The sequence below is a fragment of the Mustelus asterias genome, chromosome 9 (genome assembly GCF_964213995.1).
Source record: "Mustelus asterias chromosome 9, sMusAst1.hap1.1, whole genome shotgun sequence".
Classification (NCBI taxonomy): domain Eukaryota; kingdom Metazoa; phylum Chordata; class Chondrichthyes; order Carcharhiniformes; family Triakidae; genus Mustelus; species Mustelus asterias.
In genome coordinates, this window is record NC_135809.1 from 107,315,310 (window position 1) to 107,340,766 (window position 25,457).

Here is a 25,457-nt window from a genome sequence, read left to right on the forward strand (position 1 = left end):
TTTTAAATTTATATCAGGGATATATATCACAGCAGAATGTAAGAACAGAGCTATATAGATGGGTATTAGGTGATTAAGCATGCATTATGTTTTTGGATATTGAAAACATACACAAATTCATTCCCCTTCTCATTCACTTAACATTGTAGGGCAAGTATTCACAACAGAGAAATTGTAAATAAAATGGGGCATATTTACTTGTTAGTCTAGAATTCCTGATTGGTATTATTTTAACACATAATGTAATCCAAATCATATAATCCAAACTGCAGGATAGCAACTTCGAGTAGTCTCCACGTGCCCAGCACCCTTAATAGAATGTTAATATCAGTGCTGAGGAGAAACCAGGAGATGTAATTAAGAGGCAAGTGGAGATATTTAGTAAAAGTGATCAGAAGAACAAGTTCTACACAAGGTGCTGAATGGAACATCAATAACAAGGCAACTACTTTATAAAATGCAGAGGAGGCATCGAGATTTTGTAAGCTTCTGTGTACTGGAGAAAGGTCAGCCTGACAAAAAAGTACCATTTTACACAATCTGTCTGATAACAAGACCTGCTGCACAGCACATGCTCACGGTAACACTCTCACACAGCACAGTACAAAGGATAAAGAGACAGAAGCCCTTTCTGTCAGCCTAACTGATGCCGCAATTTAGCAGCGTGAGAGGCTCATACATAAAGATGAGTTGGCTCTGAAGTGTAACTGTTCCATTACTTGAGTAAATCTATCTAAAAATCTTGAACATCATGATTTAGTTGAGATGGCTGAAAGATTTGCCTACTTTAAAATAAATTGTTCAAACTTGCTCTTCTTAAGCCCAAGTCTAAATTTACAATGTGAAACAGGTTAAAGTAAATGTGACAGGCTACAAAGCAAACAATAAAAAGAGACAATTTAAGAAATTAAGATTGAATATAAAGTGGACAGGGATTTTCATTTCGAGTTTTAGAGTAAAACAGAAGAGTAAGCCAAGCCAACTCCACAATGATAGAAACAGTTGGTATGAATGTACCCCTTGTGCATGCTAAGAAATGTCAGGGTTTTCTCCTGCATTGTTGCAGAATAATTTTTGATCAATCAACTAAGTACCAATGCATGATATTTCAATGATCTTCTATTGCCAGATGGTACAACACCTCGATATACTGAATGGTTTTCATTGCAATTTCTATGATCTTTTATTCTGTGCGTGATGCAAGTTTCAAAATTATAAACTTGATTTTGCAGAATTGCATACACAGAGGGATGTCTTTCTCCCAATAATCAACGTCTCCGCTAAGCTGTGCGGGTATGTTGCAGTCCAGAAAGTCCAACAGAGGGAACAAGCATATCATGTGCGCGCAGCAGTCCCTTTAAGAGGTGTGCACATGTGACCCCCAAGTCAATCTTAAAGGGACCTCACAATGATACAAAGAGCCCCTGCACAGCAAAGAGGAACTTGAGAAACCATTGCCCATAATTCTTACTCTTGGCTAAGTCAGAAACACAAAAGCCCCTATGGCGGTGAGTGGACACATTTTCTTTCAAAAATACATTGTTAAGACAACTTGATTAGAATTTACTGAAATATGTTAATTTTTGCTGTGCTTCAGTGGGGCTGATGATTTTATTTCATTATTTCTTTTGCTACTTGAAGTCAGTGAAGTTTCATTGCATACACTTGTTTACTGATAGTTCTACTATCAGATCAACCTGGAGCACGTAAGTGTCACTGACTGGTTGACCTTTGAAAGTGTGACAGACAGACCATACAAAAAGTGGCACTGCCATTTAAAAGGTGCAATAAAGAAAAATGAACCTTCTGGCTTGGAGTTTCGAGACAGCCAAATATTAATCCATCATTTAAGTAATGTAAATAGATACATCTTCCCATGCTTCATCAGTCAATACTAGTCAGGGTGTACCAGAGATTTCTTTGCAGCAATTGAACCACTGTGTTAAGAAATTGCTGGTTGCATGCTTTAAGTATCTTTAGATTATGATAAACAAGATAGTGCTTATATATTGGATGAAGAGGTTGAGATGATGAAGGGCTTGTTAAAGCTGAGGCAATGTTAAATGTTCCAAGGACTGCATCAGCAGCATCAATCATATTCGAGAATTATTGCTGTTAATGAAAGGGCGGCAATAGTGATGATTTATGGACTCTTAGATTATTACCAGTGACCAAAGTCACAGAGCTGAGGATTTTAATGCCACAATGGCGCGCTTTCTTTGATACAAATAGAATGCAAAGCAAACTACTGGATGGGTTACGCAAGCCACATGGAAGTTTGTAAGATAGTTTCAAGTTATCTGAATGATGCACTTATTCATTCCATACTACTGTTGTGTCACGAACTTACTGATTCCTCTCCTGCCATAGCCGAAGAAAGTGAGCACCAAATATAATCAAATTCCTTAATAATTAGTAGTCTTTTGAAGAGGAGAAGAATCACGTGTTAAATCAAAGGATCAGATTCACTTGGACATTCATCAAAAAGCGATATCAAAGGGAATAAACTCCATAACCCTATTTCCTAAATACAGATCAATTTTACAATGCCTACAGCGTGGTTGCTACAATGCAGAATTCACTATCGTTAAAATAATTTTATAATTAGAGTGTTTTGACAATATTAAAACAGGAGACCCGATACAATAAAAGAGGTCCCCTGCAGGCCAAGTGGAGAATCATACTGCACATATTGTACGAAAGGGAGGCGATGGCCTAGTGGTTTAATCACTAGACTATTAATCCAGAAACCCAGCTTATCTTCTGGGGACCTGACTTTGAATCCCACCATGGCAGATGGTGAAATTTGAATTTAATAAAAAATATCTGGAATTACAAATTTACTGATGACCATGAAACCATTGTTGATTGTCAGAGAAACCCATCTGGTTCACTAATGTCCTTTAGGAAAGGAAATCTGCTGCCCTTACCTCATCTGGCCTACATGTGACTCTGGAGCTACAGCATTGTGGATGACTCTCAACTGCCCTCGGGCAACTAGGGATGGGCTATAAATGTTGGGCTGCCAGCGATGCCCATGTCTCATGAATGGGAATAAAAAAATATTTTTTTTAAATCGGAACATTGAGGCCGGATCTTTGGTCTTAGGTTAACTGATCTCAGCCAGAGTAGTAGGAAGGTTTTTTGCCGAGGAGAGGAAAACAAATCAGCTAGCATTTTTGCTCCCTGAAGCTATTTGGAAACTGTGCCTGTAAGTGGGTGAATGTATGGGCAAAATCTGGCCCAGTGAATTCTTGTATGTAACTATTTTGTTGATACTCATTGCATGGCTGTTTGTGGAACCATGCACAACCAAAAAGTCAATGCTTCAGGAGAACACTGACAAAAAAAAACACAAGAACACTGGCAGAGCTAATTTAGAAAAAATTCTTAACCTCACAGTGTGATTTTAGATATAAATTTGAAGTAATCTGAGTGAACAGGAGTTCATCTCTATTGGTGCTGATTCTGCTGTTGTACATGTAAAAGTCAACAACTCCTCCAAGACAGCCCGCCAAAGGTATCATTACAATTGTCAAAATAAAAAGACTCAAAAAAAGATGAGAAGAAATAATAAATTGACACCAAAGTTCATCATCATTCACTGTCACCAATTTTTAAGCAGGATTCTACTGTTAAAACGCTTTCCCCTTTAATTTCAGGGGAAGAATGTCACTTCTCCAGGACCTAATTGTCACGGAGTTTCCAATGGTGCGAATAGAATAACATATGGCATTGTAAATTTCAAATGAGCACAAAAGCAGAATTAGAGCAAGGTCCAAGATTACAAAACCTTCCATAATTCACAAAACACCTCCCATAAATAGGCATGTATTGATCCACTTAGATCTGCACCGGGGTTTGGAAATGTCACAGCAATCTCGAACGGGTTAAAGAGATTAATGAGATTGATTACAGGCTAAGAAACTAATCAGAGGTTTCAGGAGTTATCATAAAATTCAAACCAAAGCTTGAATTAGATCATAAAATTCAAACCAAAGCTTGAATTAGATCTATTTCTAGCATCTGTTATTTAATTCATTTTACTTTTGTGTGGTTGCTTTATTTCTGTTTCTTTAACCTTCCCCCCACCTCCCACCAATCCCAACTTCCTCTTCTCCTGAAAACAGTGTATGTGCTGTGTTGGTTATGATTCTCTGTGCATTTTACACCCCACCTCCCAATTTTATCTACGCAATCAGTTATTCTTATATGGGTTCAGCAAGTTATTCGACATCAGGGGGCTGTCACAGCAAAGCCAAAGCCTGATTGGAGTCTAGAGAGGGGGCAGAAGAGATTCACCAGGATATTTCCTGGGCTGGAACGTTTCAGCTATGAAGAGAGGCCAGTTCGGCTGGGGTTGATTTTCCTTAGAGCAGAGAAGGCTGAGGGGGGGATCTGACTGAGGTGTACAAAGTTATGTGACAGAGATAGGAAGAAACCCGCTCTGCTCTTTGTAGAGTGGTCAATAACCAGGGGGCATAGATTTCAGATAAGGGGCAGGAGATTTAGAGAGGATTTGAGAAAAAGCATTTTCACCCAGAAGTTGGTGGGAATCTGGATCTCACTGCCTGAAAGAGTGGTAGAGTGAGAAACTCTCACAATATTTGAGAAGCATATAGATGAACACTTGAAACACCATAGCATACAAGGTTACAGACCAAGTGCTGGAAAATGGGAGTAGAATAGATAGGTGCTTGATGGCCAGCGCAGACACGATGGGCTGAAGGGCCTCTTTCAGGGTAGAAAAACTCTATGACTCTTTATTAGATGCCAATCAGGAATGGGAATCCAACCTGATATTACTCACTTCCCACCCATGTAACACAGAGTATTGAGATTCATTGTGTTGGATCCACAACTTCTCCAGAAGAATTTCCACCTGTGAAATAGTGGAAGATGGGGATTATCAAATGGGTATCCCGTTTTGCACCTCTACTGATTGTCACTTAATCAGGAGTGATGTAAAATGGGCTGCTGTTTTGATATAGCCCAAAGTAAAAATTATCCCCTCTGTTATTATGATGATATCAGCACAGTTATCATCCATCACTGACTATCCAAGTTATTAGAATGTAACCGGCGACAACTTTGTATTGGATGTAATATGACCAATGATATCAAGCTGTAAGGGTCAGCTGACCCAGTAAACCATGGAACCAATTACAGAATGATGTGATGGTCAGCTGACTAACTGACTCACTATTAATAAGAACCTGTTGGGAAGCTTGGAGTGGTCCAGGGCAAGGTTCCAAGTTTGGAGTAATGCAGTTTCTTAATTAAACCCTTTCTTTGATTTATAAGTTGGAGTAAGTTTTGTTATATTTTTATTATCTGCATTTGAAGAGTTCCGTCTGAAGAAACATAAGTCACTGATGCGCAATAATTTTCAGACTATGAGATGAACACTTGTAGTATTATCACTGAAGGGTTATTAAGGAATAATCAGTAATTGATTACTGTGAAATTTTAGCTGCAGCATTTATTGCAATATGTTATAATCACATCCAGTTTAGGGCGGGACACCTATTGAAATTCCCATTTCAAGGCAGATTTGTGAAGTATTATCACACTGCTCTGTTTTTTGTTTGGGCTTCTGCCCCCCTCATACAGCAAGTTAATAATTTCAGCTATGTTAATGGACACAACACTGACTAAAGATAGATGGAAGAATGAGATGGATGAAAGATAAACGGCAAAAATCTCCGACCTCGTCCGCGGCTGGGATTCTCTGTTGCCACAGCAGTGAATGAAGTTTCGACTGAGCGCCAAATTCTCCAATCTCGCTGGCAGCGGGACAGGTACGGACAAGATCGGAGAATCCTGCCCAAAAGTATCTCAATGAGAGTAAGCCAAATTTCAGCACCTAAAAACCCAACAATGAAAAGCAATGACAGTGTTTAGAGAAATGACTAGCGGCCATTTTATTCACAGAGTATGGAGAGAAAAAAAACAGAATTTTAAAAAATTAAATGGCTTCACAAATAATGTTAGCAAAATTGAGAAAAAGCTGAGTTGGCTAAATGGCTAGAGTGTGGCACAGAGTGATGCCAATAGCATGGGTTCAATCCTTGCACTGGCTGTGGTAGTTCATGGAGGCCTGCCTCCTTGACTTGCCCTACGCTCATGTGGAGTGGTGCACCTCAAAGTTTATATAATCAATTGTCTCTCACCAATGGAGAGAAATGCCATGGTCCTTTGTGGACTATGGTGAACGCTAGTTTTGTGCCACAAATATCACACTTCTAATCATGAGACTCAAATATCTTTCTGTACTGTTTCTTCTAGACTGAATCTGTAAGGCACTCACTAGCAATGCTGTAAAACTAATTAATACATTTATCCTATAAATGTATTGAAAGATCCCACTGTACTCTTATTATAGAAACCCTATTGTATTTACCAGTGACAGTGTGGATTCTGTAACATCAAATAAGAGACACAGAAAGAGGCTATTGTGCCCAAAGAGCAGCCCATGCAGGCATTTATGTTCCACTCAAACTTCTTCCCAGCCTTCCACATCAGTATAATCCTCTATTCCCTTCTCTCTTGTATTCTTCTTTAACTCCCCTTTAAAGGCATCAACCACCTCCTAGTGTTAGCAAGTTCCACAATTGTACCACTCTTTGGGTGAAGGGAGTTTCTTCTGAATTCCAACTGAATTTCCTGGTGACCATCTTATACTGATGGCCTCTAGTTTTGCTTTTCCCCACAAGTGGAAACGTTTCTCACTGTCTGCTCGATCAAGACCCAACATAGTCATGGCGATCCCTATCAGGTCACCCCTCAGCCTTCTCCTATCAACTCATGTGTACTCTTGTAGCACCAATACCCACGTTATTTGTAAATGCTGCTCAAGATAAGACTGCTCAAATCACACTCAGGGGAAGAAGGATCAGCTCTGGAACAAATTTTATTTTGGAGCATTCTGGTTGAGGCAGACTTTTAATTATTAACCATAAACTATTGCCATGTTATGGAGGAATTACAGCTTTAAAACATTAATCCCATTTTTCAACTACAAAGTACAAGCAGACAACCATTTATGTTCATTCTCCTACCTAATTAGCATGTAAGCACAACGAAGGAAAATTGAAGTTGACGAATACCATTTGTTGCCTCTTTAAAAAGTGCTGCAGTCTGTGCTGGTTAGAGTACATCTGTTACCATTTTGAGTTTTATAGAAACATTTTCCCTCTCAATGGATTAGCAGCGGTTCCTGTAAGCGGACCGTATCCCGATAATCTGGAAACTGTATTTTTATCAATAACCTGCCCTTTGCAAATGCTTGTGGCCTGAGGATTAATAGCTAATTTATTCACAATAGCCTCTTTATTGGATTAAGTATAAAGACTAGTATCCGAATGTCGGCTTTCGTTCAGCCAGATAGTACACAGACTTAACGCACAGGCGCACTGTGCATAGCTGGTCTACTGGATCCTTTTGAATTGTCCTTTAATTACATATTCGTACCAAAGGTCTGGCCTATATTAGGCCTCTTGCTGGGAGCTTGCATCACTGGGGTGGATGGGGGAAGGATTGCGGACCTGCTGCATTTCTTAAGGGTCTGCAGTAGTCTTTTTCCAAGGGGTCGGGTTTTTACCCAAAACAAATTCTACTGCTCTTCCATGTTCAATCTATAAAATTGCAGCAGCTAGGAATATCAATTTCATTGGGTGCGTCTGTGAGGCTAGGAAGAGAACCAACAAAAGACTGCCTTGTTTAACAGTCCAGAGCACTCCTCCCCATTGAGCACTCCTCCCCATTGGAGAACTATTTAGCCTTCACGGGCTGATGTAGCAAAAAAGCTGTTTTAAAGTTTATTTATTAGTGTCACAAGTAGGCTTACATTAACTCTGTAATGAAGTTACTGTGAAAATCCCCTAGTCACCACACTCCGGCGTCTGTTCAGTTATACTGAGGGAGAATTGAGCAATGCACCTAACCAGCACGTCTTTTGGACTGTGGGAGGAAACTGGAGAACCTGGAGATAACCCACGCAGACACGGGGAGAAAGTGCAGACTCCACAGTGACCCAAGGCTGAGAATCGAACCCAGGTCCCTGGCGCTGTGAGGCAGCAGTGCTAACCACTGTGCCATCGTACTGCACCAACACCCTGTGTCCAACACCCCACAGCACCTACAAACAGATGAGAATGAACCTTGCCAGTCTGTGAAAATCTATCAAACTACCAAGTTGTTAAACAAAATATGCATGCAACAAAGTAGTTCTCTCAAGCTGTTACATCTTGGCTGCAGCCTCAAGTAAAGTGCTCGGGTAACCTTATTTTTCATTCAGAGCTGAACATCATTCCCATATTCCAGCACAGCATACTTTCCAGCTGCAACAAACTTGTCACCCTTACATCTGTAAAGGTATGCTCAGCAAGCAATCTGCCAGCAAAGCCAAGTTACATGTTGCATGTTTGTCTCCTTGCAGACATGTTGAGATGCAAGGTGAGCATTTGATGTTACAATTGTCAACCTTCTAACATCTCAACATTTCTTTTCCACTCTCAGGAAAATATAAGACATAACAGGGAGTGGCAAACTGCACAAGAGAAGGGTTCAATAATTTCAAACCCTTTGGCATCTTCAAAGAGACAATGTTGAAAGTTAAAGTGGACTGACAGCTTGGAGAAAGTGGGGAGGGCTAATATTTGTTGGCCCATCTCTGGTACAGGTTAGTGCCATTCATTTTCAGATTCTTTCTTCCCATTTTTACTGAATCCTTCCATTCAACACAGCATCGTGACACAGTGCATTTCCATTTAAGTATGTTTGGTGTTGTTTTTAAACTTATGTCCCTCATATCTCTACAGGTTCCCATTTTCACAAGAGGTGGCTTAAGTTTTTACTAAACACTAAGTAAACTAGCAACTCAAACCACGCATTCAATTTGTGACAATCACCTACGGCGATACAATCACTCCGTAAATCTAGATAACCAGCTTAAAGCAGAACCACGAATTGAAATACAGAGCAGGAGTGAGGAGGAGAATGTGGGGCTGGTGATGGCCGATAAGCAGGAACCTACTGGCCCAGTTGATATTCTTCTACAGCTGCTGATCCTAGGGATCATGCTCTGATAGCAACTTAGTTATAAATTCAAGTCTACATATGCAAAGAAACATGAAGTATACATGGTTGTCTTCTCAGATGGTGAAAAATGCCCTGGGACCAAAGTCACTTTTTTGTGCATTGCATCATGAAGTACATGGCAATTGCACAGACAAATCGAGTTCAGTATTGGACAGAGACTACTGGACATTTGGAGAGTCTCTCTTTTCACTTGGGGAACAGATTGAGAGGACCAGCAAGCAGGACTTCACAAACCTCTTTGCTGGCCTCAAGCCATTAGATTAGAAAGTGGGCAGACCTAGCTAGTCACCAAAGTATTTTACATGGGCAGAAGCAGTTGCAGGGCAACCTCGTGACCAAGCACAGGAAGGTATACAACCACTTCATTGCAATAGGCTCTCACTAACTTTAAAAGCCAATCTCAGTTACTCTGCTCATTGGAAAGGATGATGTGGAGATGCCAGCGTTGGACTGGATTAACACAGTAAGAAGTCTCCCAACACCAGGTTAAAGTCCAACAGGTTTATTTGGTCGCAAACCTAGTGGCTTTTGCTACCAAATAAACCTGTTGGACTTTAACCTGGTGTTGTGAGACTTCTTACATTGGAAAGGACACATGGATCTGATCTGGAGCAGCAAAGAGATATCCACAGATCACAGTCAATCCACATTAATTTGCATCTATCATTTTTTCTGTCCAGTTATCCTCCCTGCATTTATTTACAATCTAATTCACTTGTTGCATATCATCTTTATTTTTGCGCTGTCGGAAAGTATTCAATTATGTTCCCTATGCCCAAGTCCAGGTCATCTATACAAACTGGAAATGGTGTTTCCAGCATTGTACTCTGGGGTACATCGCTTCCAACCTTTCACCTAACTGAGACTTGGCCATTTAACCTCTTTGTTTCCATCACCTAACTTTCTATTCACGTTGCTGCATTCCCTCTAACACCATGTGACAGAATTTTTACAATAATCCCCTTTGAAACCTTTTGTCAAACATTACATCTATTCCCTTTACCTACACATTAATCACTTTGCCAAGAAAAAAACTCTTACCAAATTTGACAAACACAACCTTTCTGTAACAAATGCAAGCTGTCTGCGATTAACCCATGAATTCCAAATGTTCTCTCATTAACCTTGAATTAGAGTTGCTCACACAGGAGATTTTAGACTGTTTAATCCTCTGAATTTTAAACAAAGTAAAACAACTTCACTGCATTTTCTTTTTATTTTGTGATCATAGCATAATAATTGGATTCAACACAATTTTAATGAATGAATTAACCCGATTTAAAAAGAGTCTGTGTCTTTATTAAAATAGTGAACAGAAGAATTTCACCTGAACACATTAATCTATTTGTTAAATATAGCACACAGTGGAATTTCTATCGCCAAAAACACTAAACAGAATAAAAACCTCATTCATTTAGTGCATATAATCAAATGAAAATGTTTGTGCTGATTGAATGCTATTTATAATTTTCTGCAGCATCCCAGTAGTTATGAATAGTGTGCGGCTCTAACCACTACTTTAATTTCTAATCATAAACAAATGTATTGAACATTACTGTTTCCCTGATTCTTCCTACTGAGGATTGGTGCGTGGAGCCACATTTCTAAATTGAATCCTGCAGTGCATTCTTTAGCAATAATCATCACTGTTAAACATCAGGCATCGCAGAGAAGGAAGAAATTAAATTTCAGAAAGGATACGCAATTGATTTTTTTTTAAGGTTATGAGAGATTCCAGTTAGTTAAAAATTACTAAAATGTGAGACTCCAAGATTGTTCAGTCATTGCACTCCACAACCACGCAAGCTCCAAACAAGAGGTCTAATCCAAGCCAGAGATTTGAAAATTAAGACCACTTCCAGAAATCCTGTGGTCCAGCTATGCACAGTATGCAAACGTGTTAAGTCATTGCTATCAGCATCCTTACTAATTAGTTGAACGCAGCCTGCTGGGAAGCTAGGCTTCTGCATGTTAGAAATACCCCTCTGTCAGGCTCCAGCACCTCCAGACTGTATAGCTCAAGAGAATTCCAGTGCAAAGTACTGGAAGATCACACGTTATGTAATGTGTTCTATGCATCACAGGGTTGACGTGGAGAAAGCTGAAAGAAGGACAACTCAGGAGGCTAAGGAAATTTGGCATGCCTGCTGCAACTCTCACCAACTTTTACAGATGCAACATAGAAAGCAATCTTTCTAGTTGTATCACAGCTTCATATGGCTCCTGCTGTCTCCTAGACTGCACTAAACTATAAAGGGTCATGAATGAAGTCCAATCCATCACTCAAACCAGCCTCCCACCCATTGACACTATGCATAACAAAGGACTCCACACACCCTGCACGTTCTCTCTTCCACCTTCTTCCATCAGGAAAAAGATACAAAAGCCAGGGGTCACGTACCAACTGACTCAAGAACAGCTGCTTCCCGGCTGCCATCAGACTTTTGAATGGACCAACCTCGTACTAAGTTGATCTTTCTCTACACCATAGTTATGACTGTAACACTACATTCTGCACCCTCTCCTTTCCTTCTCCCCTCTGTACACTATGAACAGTATGCTCTGTTTGCATTACACAAGAAACAATACTTTTCATTGTATACCAATACATGTGACAATAAGAAATCAAATCAAATCGAATAACTGGTTCCCACAGGGATGTTCAATGTTAATGTAAACTTTAATTAGACAAGGGGAAACAGATTCAAATGCAAATGATAAAAAGTAAGTGAATACAGGTGAGATATTGATGCACAAGATGGAGACAATGTGAAATAGTTATCCTGAAAATTTTGGAGGAAGAGGATTTATAAATATCAAAAGGGAAATTGATCTATCTTTGACAGTCATGGCTAATGAAGATTGAAGGTAAGAAGGTGGCGAAGGAAGTTTGCAACCTTCAATACTGATGGTCTTTTGTCACCCCATAGAGTGATGTATTCCTATGGACATTGTGATATATTGGAGAGCAGAGTAAGTTGTCCATGGGATGATAACATCCTCTCCTGAAGTTAGCATTAATAGCATTTGAGAGGGGTGATGGTGCCTAAATTAATACTATCAGATAAAGTGAACATTGATAGGGCTGGTGGGGTTTTCTTGTTCATCCTGTTACACATGGCTGGTGTAATGCAATTGCAAAAGAGGGAATTTCAAAATCAGGCACTGAACGAAACAAGAATGCCTGTCCCAAATGTTGATGATGTGGAGATGCCGGCGTTGGACTGGGGTAAACACAGTAAGAAGTTTAACAACACCAGGTTAAAGTCCAACAGGTTTATTTGGTAGCAAAAGCCACACAAGCTTTCGGAGCTCCAAGCCCCTTCTTCAGGTGAGTGGCAAGTTCCGCACACACGAGGACAGCCTCAACCGGGATATTGGGTTCATGTCACACTATTTGTAACCCCCACAGAGTTTCACTGGCTGTCTTGTCTGGAGACAATACACATCTTTTTAGCCTGTCTTGATGCTCTCTCCACTCACGTTGTTTTGTTTCTTAAAGACTTGATTAGTTGTAAGTATTCGCATTCCAACCATTATTCATGTAAATTGAGTTTGTGTCTTTATATGCTTTGTTTGTGAACAGAATTTCCACTCACCTGAAGAAGGGACTTGGAGCTCCGAAAGCTTGTGTGGCTTTTGCTACCAAATAAACCTGTCGGACTTTAACCTGGTGTTGTTAAACTTCTTACCAAATGTTGATAACATATGAGTACATGGAGATTTGATGGATGCCAAATGTAGCTTCTGTGGAACTGTGCTGAGAAGGAATGGAGAGCAATCTAGGTGGTCTCCTTTTTCTTCAATGATATTGAAATTCCAGTGCAGCTTAACATCATAAAATCTGAGACATTTCTAAACAGCTTTCTTCCAAGATTCAGAAATTTTAAGGCATGCCGAGCGAGGACTTCCTTCAACCCACATAGGCATCCAGGAATAAGTTGTGAAATTTTGATTTGATTTATTGTCACATGTATTAACCCACAGTGAAAAGTATTGTTTCTTGCGTGCTATACAGACAAAACATACTGTTCATAGAGCAGGAAACAAGAGAGTGCAGAATGTAGTGTTACAGTCATAACTAGGGTGTAAAGAAAGATCAACTTAATGCAAGGTATGTCCATTCAAAAGTCTGACAGCAGCAGGGAAGAAGCTGTTCTTGAGTCGGTTGGTACGTGACCTCAGACTTTTGTATCTTTTTCCCGAAGGAAGAAGGTGGAAGAGAGAATATCCGGGATGTGTTGGGTCCTTAATTATGCTGGCTGCTTTGCTGAGGCAGCCAGATGTGTGGACAGGTTCAATGGATGGGAGACTGGTTTGCGTGATGGATTGGGCTACATTCATGACTTTTTGTAGTTCCTTGCGATCTTGGGCAGAGCAGGAGCCATACCAAGCTGTGAAACAACCAGAAAGAATGCTTTCTATGGTGCATCTGTAAAATTTGGTGAGAGTCATAGCTGACATGCCGAATTTCCTTAGTCTTCTGAGAAAGTAGAGGCGTTAGTGGGCTTTCTTAACTATAGTGTCGGCATGGGGGGACCAGGACAGGACAACAGATTGATGTGAGAAGGAAGAAATAGTTACAGAGAAGGAAGATTTCAACACAACGTCCTCACAGTATAATGGCATGATAGTTGACGTTTTGCAGTAAACATGCATTTATTTCTGTTGACACTAACTGGGGAAAACCTGCTCCTGGTATGTGAAATATTTACTAGCACTTCATTTTAATTTAAATAAATATATATTTAATTGTGTTTTTGTCTAAGTCTGATCACATAGTTGAAAGCAATTAGGGGAAATAGATCAAGTGTGCATATGACCAGTGTGATTCAACTACTCTGCCATTGACCCATGACTCCAATAGGTTATGTTGGTGAAGTGGAAATGTTTTCACATTGTCACTGATCCTGCACTTGTGTCCAATGCAGGTAATGAAATAATAAGGCATTATGAAATGTTGTGCTCAAGAGTTAAAAGTCAATGATGAAAGTGACAATTAATACGGTGCTTCAAAAAATCGTTTAGATTTTGTGCCCGTTTAATAAGACCTTGCATTGAATTAATTATTGGTGCCCGAGTAGGGATAGGTAGATTTCTTTTGCATCGTGTGAGCAGGATTTGCACCCTTCCTCTCATGTCAACACCTCTTTCAAAATCAACAATTAATGTCTCTGTCAAGAATTCCCCATTGATTGCTTTAAGCTGTTCTTGAAGGGTATTCTGAGAACTCTGTAACGTGCAAAAGCAAGTTCCACCAGTGCTGTTAGAAAACGGGTTTACCAATTTGTGAAATGAAACTGAAGTTTACATTTCCGCACCACGTCATTGCAGAAGTTATGCTTGGAGCGTACCCTGTGAGTTGCAAATTACAGACAAAGAGATGGAAGTTCCACCAGCATTCGGTGTAAGTGCGGCGTTTGTGGCAGAGAATAAGCACGGTTGCTTTAGTCCTCTCAGCGTTCAGCTGGAGAGAATTGTGGCTGGATGCTGGGCAGTCCCAATGCAGCGGAGGAGTTCTGGGGAAGGTGCCGGAGGGAACAAGTGGGAGTGGTGGAGAATTAAATCTGGCCAAAAGGTAAAAATGAATGTGATCTTGTGAAAGCTGGTCTCTATGTTTGCAGACTCTACAGGTAGAATTCTCCCAACTCGCCCACCATGGATTTGGTGGCAGGTGGGTGTGCAGAATCTTGCGAGAGCCAAGAAATTGGAAACCTGCCGGTGTAAAATTGCATTGCAATTCTCCCCGTGGTGGGTAAATGGCAGATTGCTCTGCCCCGTACTAGATGCCGTGAATGCTCACTAAAACCACCACCTGCCAGTGTCCAGTCAGGCCTCCCAATTTTGCATCACACCAGTGGGAAATCACATCAGCATCAAACCCGATTGCTAAGCAGTGGCGTTCACAAGGTGGTCCTCAGTTTTCCAGAAACTTTGAGGTGCGTGCAACAAAGCCTTTCTGCCACAGTGCTGCGCTGCTCCTGGTGCACTGCACACCGCTCTGCCGGGACTGACCAGTTCCTGCCCTCCATCTCCACACCGAGCTGGTCTTCATGGACAGCATCATGCTGCTGGACCCATGCACCCTCCTGTATCATGGTCTCTGTTCAGTACTGTGCCCGGGGTTCGGGAGTACAGAGGTCTCGTTTTCCCCCCCTCGTGCCTGATGAGGATAAGGGGGACAATGTGGACTGAGGGCTGTGAAGGGAAGAGCTTTAGGGTGAGGGCTTACAATGGTAGGCAGAGGGGCAAGGAGGTGGATGAAGGCGGCAAACAATGGAAGGCAGAGGGAGGACGGAAGGGAGGGAAGCTGGATCCTGACGAGGCTGCCTGAAAAACTCTCAAACAAAGGGGACAAAGAGATACCACATTGTTTATTGGAAGGGGATGGATGGAGAATCCAGAGGTGCTGGATAGAGGGCCAAGTAGGTCATGGACACCTCGCAGGTGATGAGCTCAGGGAAAGCGTGATTGGATTGAGGAACAGACCTCTTTTTGGGGCTGCTAGCCTTTTCCCTCTAGGTTTCTGACATCTAGCAATGGTCTGGTGAAACCAGGTGGGCTGGGGAGGACTGATTTACGTGTACTAGACTGGTATTTAAATATGGCACCGGGACCTTTGAATCCACCAGCTGACGATGGGCGGACAAATCAGCTGCTGGCCTGCCAGGAGAGTTGGAGGTGAACTCGCCTGTACATAATGAATAAGGTTCCGAATATGGTGCAGGATCCCGCCATTCTGGCCAGTAAGAAAGGCACCATCGCAGTAACCTCGCACTGCACTTGGTCTCAAAATAAGGCAATTCTGCTCCATGATTCTATGATGATGCCAAGAAGAAGCCGATGGGTAAAGAAAGGTGGACCAAGGATAAATCCTTAGGGGACTTAGTGTGGGTGTTGGAAGAAAAAACACATAGCAGAGGTACTTTGGCTGTGATTGGATACAAATAAGAGTAGAACCAAGCAAGGGCAGTCCCATTGGATTCACTGGAGTTGGATGGATGTGATGAGGACTGCAGAGCGTTCAAAAAGGGATAAAGAGGGACAATGCACAGAGAATTCCATTTTGAATCGGACTATTTCAGTGTTATAAAAGGGGCAACAATCCAATTGGAGATTCAAATAGGAGAAAACAGGCCTGAATTTAATAAGTGATGAGACCTTCATGGATTCTGGTTTCAGCCGAAAGGCACATTCTTTCAAAAGTTGTTAGAAACGTTAGTTCTTTCTGGGGGGTTGTGTTAGGATTGGTTCCATCTCTCAGCTGGTGCAAGTTCATTTGAGCCTCAGAAGAAGTTAGAGGGCATGGATGAGCTTAAGAAGTGTCCCAGACTACTCCTTGATGAGATGGCAGCACAGGTGTAAGGGTGGGGCAACATACAGCTGGCTTCCTGTTTCTCCTTAGAGGGAATTTTGCCCATTTCCTGCACAGAGCAGAGACCTGAAAAGCCTGGCCATGCCACGAATTCCAGTGCCTACTTTTATCCCCTTTCCCTAACCGAGGAATAGCAGACACACACATGGAAAACATGCATTAGACACTGAGCACAGCCAATGGTAGAGAAAAAATAAATTAGGAAAGTTATTCCTCAGTTTTCCCACTGCCTTCCATTGTTTGCCTGCTTCAGCCACCTCCTTGCCCCTCTGTCTGCCATCGTGAGCCCTCGCCCTACATCCCCACCCCCCATTATTGCACAGCTCTTATTCCACATTGTCCCCCTTGTCTTCATCAGGCACGAGGGGGAAAGAAGACCCCAATACTCCTGAACCCCAGGCACAGTATTGTACGGAGTCCATGGCATAGGAGGTTCCACAGGTCCAGCAACACTGTGTTGTCCATGAGGACCAGCGCGGCATGGAGATGGAGGGCAGGAACCGGTCTGGCCCGGCAGGCAGGAACAGCGCAGCAACATGCCAGAAATTGTGAATGTATAACAAGGGGTGACAGGCTCAAACAATTCAGTAGCAAACTTAGGGCTGTGATCAGGAAATTCTTCACGCAAAGAATGGTCAATGCATGGAATGGGCTCCTGAATAGAGCACATGCAATTATACACTAACTTGTACACAGTTTCAAAAGCAAAGGAGATAATGATCAAATAATTGGGTGGAATTAAAATAAAAGGACGATATGCAAGACCACTTTTCAACTACATGTTTAAGGAAATTAATGATTTTTTAAAAATGGCTCTCTGTCAACTGGCTCATTTGTTTTCATGAATCTTTCTACCATATGGTGATCTGAGGGGTTGTGTAACATAGTAAATGGTATGGAAAAATAAATCTGGAAAATTACTTCAAACTAAATTGCAAATGTATGTCAAGGTGTCACAGGCTCAAACGATTCAGTAGCAAATTTAGGGATGATATCAGGAAAGTCTTCACACAAGGAATAATCAGTACATGGAATGGACTCCTGGATAGAGCATGAGGAGACAAAATTCCTGCAGTCATTTCAGAATCGATTGGATGCCCCAGTGAAGAAGTGTCAGTGTTTGCTGGACGGATGAAAGAGATGGACTTAATTGCCTTTCTCCTCTCATTATTATCGAGATCTTGTTAAAATAAGGCAGATGAAAGGTTACTCGGTTGATTAAAGCAATGGGTGGTACAGGGGAATAATGATTCACTCAAACGCCTAGAAATTCATTCAGGCGGCTTTTAATGTGATAAAATAGTGCAGGGAAAAAATCTATGTAGCCAAAGATTACAGTTTGAGGACCACAAGGACCACCTTGGGCTTCTTCAAAATATTCTGTGTGATCTGCTGACTCCTGGTGTGCCTCAGAAAAGTCCCTAAGTGGAGGGAGTTATGTGTTGGTGGCTGAGGGTGGGGGGAGTGGGGGTTGAGGAGGGGAAGAAGGTGATTGCATTTGGCAGTGGTCTGGAGAGCCAGGAAATATGTTTTTACGCTGTTAATTGAGAGATAAATATTAGCAATGACACTTGGGGAATAACTCCCCTGGACTTCTCCAAAGCCCTCGGGGACCCTTTACCTAAGTGACGGATCCTGTGTATGCGTAATCCTGTTTGCTTCAGTCTATGCAAAGACTTCATTTTAAGATATTTCTGCCGATGCACAATTACATTTAAATGTGAGACTGTAGGGGTTCACTAATTCTGCTAAGCTTAACAATTGTAGCTAGCTTGACTGCATGTAAAATCTGAAGGCATGCTGGGTTAGCTAAAAATTGACTGCATTCCTGAAGGGTACACAATGCAGGCAAACAACAGCACAACAGCAGCTGCAAGGATTGTTTTTCTAGATGGAGACAGCCTGCGAAAAGCACTAGCAATAATGAGATAAGGGTTGAAACATAGTTTGGATTTGAGAGTGTTTCAGTGCAGTGTGTTCAAGTTCAGCAGATGTTCTTAGCTTAGAGAACCTGGCTGAGAAGCCCATTTCCAAGTTTGCTTTTCTCATGCTTCTGTCTTGTTAATTTTTTTAGTTCTTTCAATAAAAGAAAACCATCTTAAAACTCATACCAGTGCAGTCCTCCCGGTTTCTTCAAAGGACTGAATGGACCCAACACTAAGGGTAGATGAGCCCTCGGTTTAACATCTCATCTGAAAGATGACACCTCCAACAATGTAGTATTCCCTCAGTTGCAGTGGAGTGCCAGCCTTGATTTTTGCGGGACTCAGACCCACACCATTTTGATTCAGAGATGTGAGAGCGGGGCCAATTAAACCAGGGCTGACAAGTAGGAGTCCTGCTCCGGGCTGCACCACAATATAGAACAGATTCACATACATCTCCACTGGAGGCCACTGGCTAAGCCGTATCCGAATGGGGTTCCAGAAACCTAAGCATTGCAGGAATGAGGCCTCATCCATTCTGGGCTCCCCGATTTCTTACGACAGGTAATCAGCCCCTCATTAGTATATTTAAATACTCAGCATGCTTTTTCCACTTGCTTCATACCTCAAAAATGTTTGCAACTAGAACCAGTTTCTACCCTAACCTCTCCTATCCCGGCATAAAATGCACTGCACCAATTATTTTTTAAACATATTGCACAATACGTTAGGAATCCATTCCCAAACTCCACTGTCTCAATTCATCTGAATGCTCACTTTATACAAGCCATTTATAAATAGGAATATATTTACATCGCAGGAAATTCCATTAAAATATTACATGCTTCACAGATTATAAATCAAATGTCAAAATAAATAGTCGTTTCCTGCGAGCTTTCTACCTGTGGGAATTAATTTGAAGTCAAAGTGAGTCACATTCTCTCAGGGAGTGAAGTGGCAATGGAATGGATAAGCGTTATTGGGTTTCTTCCTCTGAGTTATTCTTGTAATGGAAATTGAAGCGGTGGAAATTCAATTCTGAACATTACAGAACATGTGCTCATTAACCAGGTTTTCATACCCGTGCACAACCTAAAATTCTCAGCCGTCTTTCGGTCATTCTTTCTCTACCTGAGAGAGGACACCTCCATTTGATGCAACATGCCCTGGAGAGACAGGTTGCCTCTCTGGTAAAGCCAGTGTGAATTCTAAACATATTAAGTTCACCTCAGTCATCAGTTTCTGACACATTTGTAGTTCGAATCAAATTATAAAATTCAGTAAAGGTGGTGGAGAGCTCAACTGAAGCTTTCCCAGTCAATCCATGACTCTGTTACCCACACTTGGCCTGCAAGCGTCCAACTTAGTGTAATGAATGCTCCTCAGAGGTTAGGCCAGAGTATTTCACTTGGCCTCCCACTACCTCCACTGAGTTATTCACAAGTACTTTTCTATCTAATATTACTCAACTGAAACCGTTGGGATCCACCACAGGCTTGGGATTGTATTTTTCCTTTCCTGGGTATGACAGGTCAAAACTTTAAAGTAAGCCCGACATAGGCCAGAATTTTGTACTCCCACACAAATGGGCTTTTAGGCAAGGAGGATAAGAGGGGGTCAGGAAGGGGTGGTGAAATTGAAGGGACAGGATTCCCTCTGGGTTCCAGCCAGCCTCGATGACCACACAGTAATTTTACACTGGGGTGGGCAAGGCCTCGGAAGGCAAACCCATCCTTGCCCCAACTGGGGTCCTTAAGTGGCCGATTAATGGCCATCCCACCCAGCTTCATTTTTTAGGCTGACGGGAAGATAGAACCTCCCTGAGGAAAGCCCAAAATACTCAACTAAGTTGCATCTTGGGTGGGGAGGGGTGGGGGGAAGCACCTTTGACAGATGCCCCCCTTCCACTCCTTTAAGGTCTGGTGGCCTCTGGGCCTCCCTCTCTCCCCTCCCCCAAGACCTTGATTGCCTGCCCCCCTCCCCAGGCCTTCCCTGCCCACGCCACTCTGGGACCACTTGAATTTACCTGGGCTTCCAGACTTTTGTCTCTGATTTCTTCTTGAATTTCCTCTTCTGTCCACCGCAGTGCTGGTTGTGGCAGGGACTGGAGATTTGCCGGCCAATCAAGTTGGCTGGCTACTCTCTAAGGCTAGCCTCGTCCCGAGTATCATAGAATCCCTACTGTGCAGAAGGAGGCCATTCAGCCCATCGAGCCTGCACCAACAACAATCCCATCCAGTCCCTATCCCCGTAACCCTATGCATTTATCCTGCCACTACCCCCTGACACTAAGGGGAAATTTAGCATGGCCAATCAACCAAACCTGCACAACTTTGGAGTGTGGGAGGAAACCGGAGCACCCGGAGGAAACCCACGCAGACACAGGGAGAACGTGGAAACTCCACACTCGATAGGCACCTGAGGCCGGAATTCAACCCAGGTCTCTGGTGTTGAGAGGTAGCAGTGCTAACCACTGTGCCACCGTGCTGCCCATAGTGGGTGGAAGTCCCACCCGCAGCCAATCACTGCTCACTGGAGCATAAATTGGTGTGCGGTAGTCAGAGTTGGTGGAGATGTGTTACCCCCGACTCTTCAGATTGTGGGAAACAGGACGCCATCATCCGAAGAATTCAGACCATAGATCTGTTTCACATTAAATAGCAGGTTCTTTACGAAATTCGCTTGCCTTAAATTGTATCGGCCTTAACAGTGTGAGACCCAGTCAGCAACAAAGCATCCAGAATTTAAATGCATATTAACAAGGAGCATTCATTCTTTGAAGTTCAGGTAAGCCTATACCAAATTATCCTCAAACAAGTTATTAGCTGCAAGTCATAAAGAGGTGTTATCAATGTAATAATCCCTGTGAAAAAGCAAATAAAAGAATTATGACTATTGTTAATTTTGTTTTGTCCGCCCCACTTCTATCAACGTTAGTGCAATCTTGTTTAAATGTTTCCTTGATTACATCAAATCAACTTGCTTTGAGTTACTGGCCCAAGTGCACAACGTGGCAGCTGGGTGTGTAAACATAACATTGTGGATTGGCTGCGTGTTCTAGAAACCATTCAATTTAAAAACAAAGGAAATAATCATCAGGAGGTCTACATATTGGGTCGCTGATCGATATCTCAGTTTTACAGGTTAAAATCAAACCATGGGGCAGGTTTCCCCTTGGCGGGGGCAGCTTGCCATTGGCTGGTCTCACCAAAGTCTATGGTATTTTCCATGGCTCGCCCATTCTGTTGCCAGGGAATCTCCAGTGGGGGTTAAATTTGACGGGACCCAAAGATCCTGCCAGCAGGAAGGACCAGAAAGTCCCGGACTTGCAATCTGATTGTATGAGGGAGCCGAATTAACCCTTTGCTGAGATATGCTCATAATCTAATGGCGATGATCTAGCTTTCATAGCAGTTGTTGATAATTATTCTGATTTTGTAGAAATGGTGGCAAATTGGTAGCCAATTCCTTATTTATCAAACTGCAAGGATGCAACTATGTCAATTAATTTTAGCATTTAGTTTGTGCCCGATTTTCCAGTGGTAATATGGGGACTAAATCTAGTTCCCTAGTGTAACCTGAGCATTTTTGTTCAGTTAATTGTCTCATGTGTAAAGATAATTCATGATGCTATAGATCCCCAGGAGTTTCCGAATGTAATGAAAAGTTCCCCAATTAACTTTTTATTAAAATACACTCAGAATGTACACAAGCTCGGATGGGGAAGATTCTCACCCTTGTTGGCACACAAGCCTTGATTTTCAAACTGTGGACCCTACATCAAAATAAACCCAGACCTGGAGCTTCTGCCAGGCTTTTGCGGGTTCAGAATGGTCTCACCCAGTGCAAAGGATCAAGTTCACTGCAAATCAGAGGTCAAGTTCCAAAACAAAAATGATGTTGAAATCTGCCCCAAACCACAATACTGACCATGCCCAGGATCAAATTAATCATCATAGCGAGTTTCCACAAATTGCCCTCATTTTTGGGCTTTTAAGGAGACTTTTAAAATTAAGCTTTTTTTTTAGCTCCAAGAACACTAATACACACCTTTTTAAAACTTGTAATTGTAAAAATAATTTACTAAGAAACTGACTACTGTACAACAATGATACTAGTAAATCGTTCCGTGTATCTTTTAAAAAGTATTTTTAATTATTTAAAATCGCTCACCTGATGAAGGGACAATGCTCCAAAAGCTTGTGCTACCAAATAAACTTGTTGGACTTTAACCTGGTGTTGTGAGACTACTTACTATTTTTTTGTGATAAACTGATTTTCAGCTGTATTAATGAAACTGTAACGAATGTATCAAGAGCATTTTTTAATTCAAAGTTTTTTTTACAAAGTACATTGTAAATTGCTACCCAATTGCAATGGTTCATGAATAATTTTGTATTTGGCGATAGGCAAATGACCTGTGACATATATCTAATTAATGGCTCTTGTTAATACTTTAGAGGTAATGTTTAGTTCCCAGAAGATTAAAGTTTAACTGTAGAAAATGGGATAAATGCAACTAAAGCAGCTCGGAGTCAATTACACATGAAAGGTTGGGGCCATGTTGACTTATGCTAGAAAGGTAGGAATCATAAAACTGGGCTTACTTAGCTAGAAAGTTGTAAAGGAGGGATAATTGGCTTGGAGATCAGTTTAAGGATAGACCAGAGTAGGTTACATTTGCATGGCGATGGGTGGAAGTTTCTCTGGTTTAAATTTATTGGTGTTTGCCAGGAGGGTGAATGAGTACAGCAGGGGAAAGAGGCTATCCTGAAAGATTGCTGCTGTTGGTAGGCAGTTCGAGCTCAAAGTAGCCATGGGAGCAGCTGTTGTTTGCAGTTTGGAACTGGTGTGGTTTGCAGCTCAGATAATGGCCCTGGTAGATGTCAACAGGCTCCAGGCAGTTCAGAGAAAAACTTGAGAGCAGAGAAGATGGTGGAAGATCACTGGTTCCTAGGAGCCATTGACAGCTCAGTGAAGGTGGGAGAAGGGTTCAGAGAAGCCCAGGGCATTGTCAGCTTAGTGAAGTTAGCAGGCAGCGAAAGTTGTAAGAGTATCAGTAGTTAGAGGCTGGTGCACAGATTTGTGAATTCTGTGGAACGCAGTCTCAGGAGGAAAGATTGAACCATTCTTGAAGGCAGTCTTGAAGGCAGTAAGCAGTCCTGAAGGCAGTCTGGCTTGCCATGACTTTTAAGGAAATTCAGAGGTTAGATTTTATAAAATTGAAGAGTTGATATCACTCAAAGGAGACAGAGCTTTAACAAGATATTGTGACTCACAGTGGTCACCAACATCTGGGTGGCTTCCTGAGAAATCCACAGGATCTGTCTTGGTTGCATCTGCCACTTAATGAGCAAGAATGATGCGTTTGACCACAGTGTCTCTGTTAATTTGTATGTACCTCATATTCCAACATTCAGAATTAACACAAGATAGATTTTGTCGATCGTTTTACTTTTCTGACCTCATATAGTAAAGTTTATTTTGTTTGTCTAAAACCAAATCTCGTTGTTTAATTCTCCTAGTGGGTAACTGGGAATTCAAACTTTTCCTAGTTTACATAAAAAATTATTGGTCATTCACAATGAGCAAAAAATAATTAATTCTGAATATTAATGCAACTTTGAGTGAAATTTGCACCTGGATTTCTGATTGCTCCTGAAGTGGAAACTCTACCTCGTTAACTTTGAAGGCTGAGTGGAATGATGGAACTAAGCTCAATATTCATTCCTGCCCGAAAAGCCACTCAAACAACAGATAGAGGTCTGTGTACTTTTTATTGTGTTGCAGGGACCTCTCTGCAGTGTCAGTACAAACACCCACCTTATTACCCGTGCAGTTCATTCCCAGGCTATTCATGGATGACATCTTCCCGTCCAGCCCAGGCAGCTGCAACTGCTGCTCCCGTTGCAGCTGTTCTCTCATTTTCCGAGCTTCCTGGATGGCCTTCATCACTGCATCCTGGTCACCCAGGAAGGCTGTTGAATTCAGAGTGGAGAGGATGTCTGCAGCAGAGAGGGGAAAAAAAGGGAGAAGATTCGTGAAGTTTCCCCAATGCGGAAACAATGTTGACTTGGAGCAAAGGGCGGATTAAAACAAAACAAAAATTCATTCTGACCCATAGGGGTCAATACAGCTTTCCAATACAGCTTCCCCTTGGCGATAAATAAATGACTCAGTCCGCATGCAGCACATGTTTTTACAAACCATCTGTTGGCCAATTCAAAACATTCAACATGAGAAATGTATTTCATTGAAAAATCAACATTGTTTTTATTTTTTTTTAAATACTCATTAAAACAGAGGCAAATTTGGATTCAGACAAGCTGTCCCGAAGCTGTCAATTATTAATGAAGCCATTCCTTTCAGTACATTATCTGGAACATTGATTCCTTAGAATGTGCTCCACACAGTCTTCTCTTGCAAATGGATTCGCACTTCCTAACTAGATGTATTGGGCCCTGTATCACTGACCCAATTCAGGTAATAGTGGAGCAGGCAAAGCTGAGAGAGCAGTTAAAACTACTTCCCCCGGTGCTGTTATTCTTCATTCTTGATTTTTTTTTTCTCTGTCCATGCCACCTCTTTTTAAATGGTTTTAAAATAACCAATTTTTTTTTTTAAAGATGTGAATTACTGAAGTGTGGTGATCTGTGTAGAAATTATAGGACTTTTTGGTAATGAATAATATCTCCCTGCGGATCCCGCTTTCAGTCACATCAGTCAGGCTTTCTGCTGCTCAGCCCCCAAAGCCACTAAGCACTTTCCAATTATGTTCAGCGCCACTGCGTTAATCAAAACTACAAATTATTTTGAACTCTGTATCCCAAATGAGGACCAAAAAAAAAGAAAGCACTTAGATTTTGCTCATTAGTTCTTGCCCTTTTAAGGCAACACAGTGAAGCACAAAACTGAAGGTGGACCATTAGTTGGAGGAGGTGAAAATACCTCACAAGCTTTCTAAGTATAGTTGGAAATACGTATTCCAGAAACTGAGCAGCAAATTGTATGGACAGGCAACTTTGATTCATGCCAATGTTAACTGTTCAGTCGAT

General features: G+C 41.7%; 1 protein-coding gene across 19 annotated transcripts in view; it reads right to left on the reverse strand.

The window, feature by feature from the left end:
- The window catches only part of sox6 (SRY-box transcription factor 6), a 636,409-nt gene that overhangs the window by 31,419 nt on the left and 579,533 nt on the right, over positions 1–25,457 (reverse strand). For all 19 annotated transcript variants that reach the window (XM_078220783.1, XM_078220782.1, XM_078220770.1 and 16 more), the window contains one exon: positions 24,226–24,407. In XM_078220783.1, coding sequence (XP_078076909.1) covers positions 24,226–24,407 — 182 coding nt within the window. The remainder of the gene's footprint in view (positions 1–24,225; positions 24,408–25,457) is intronic.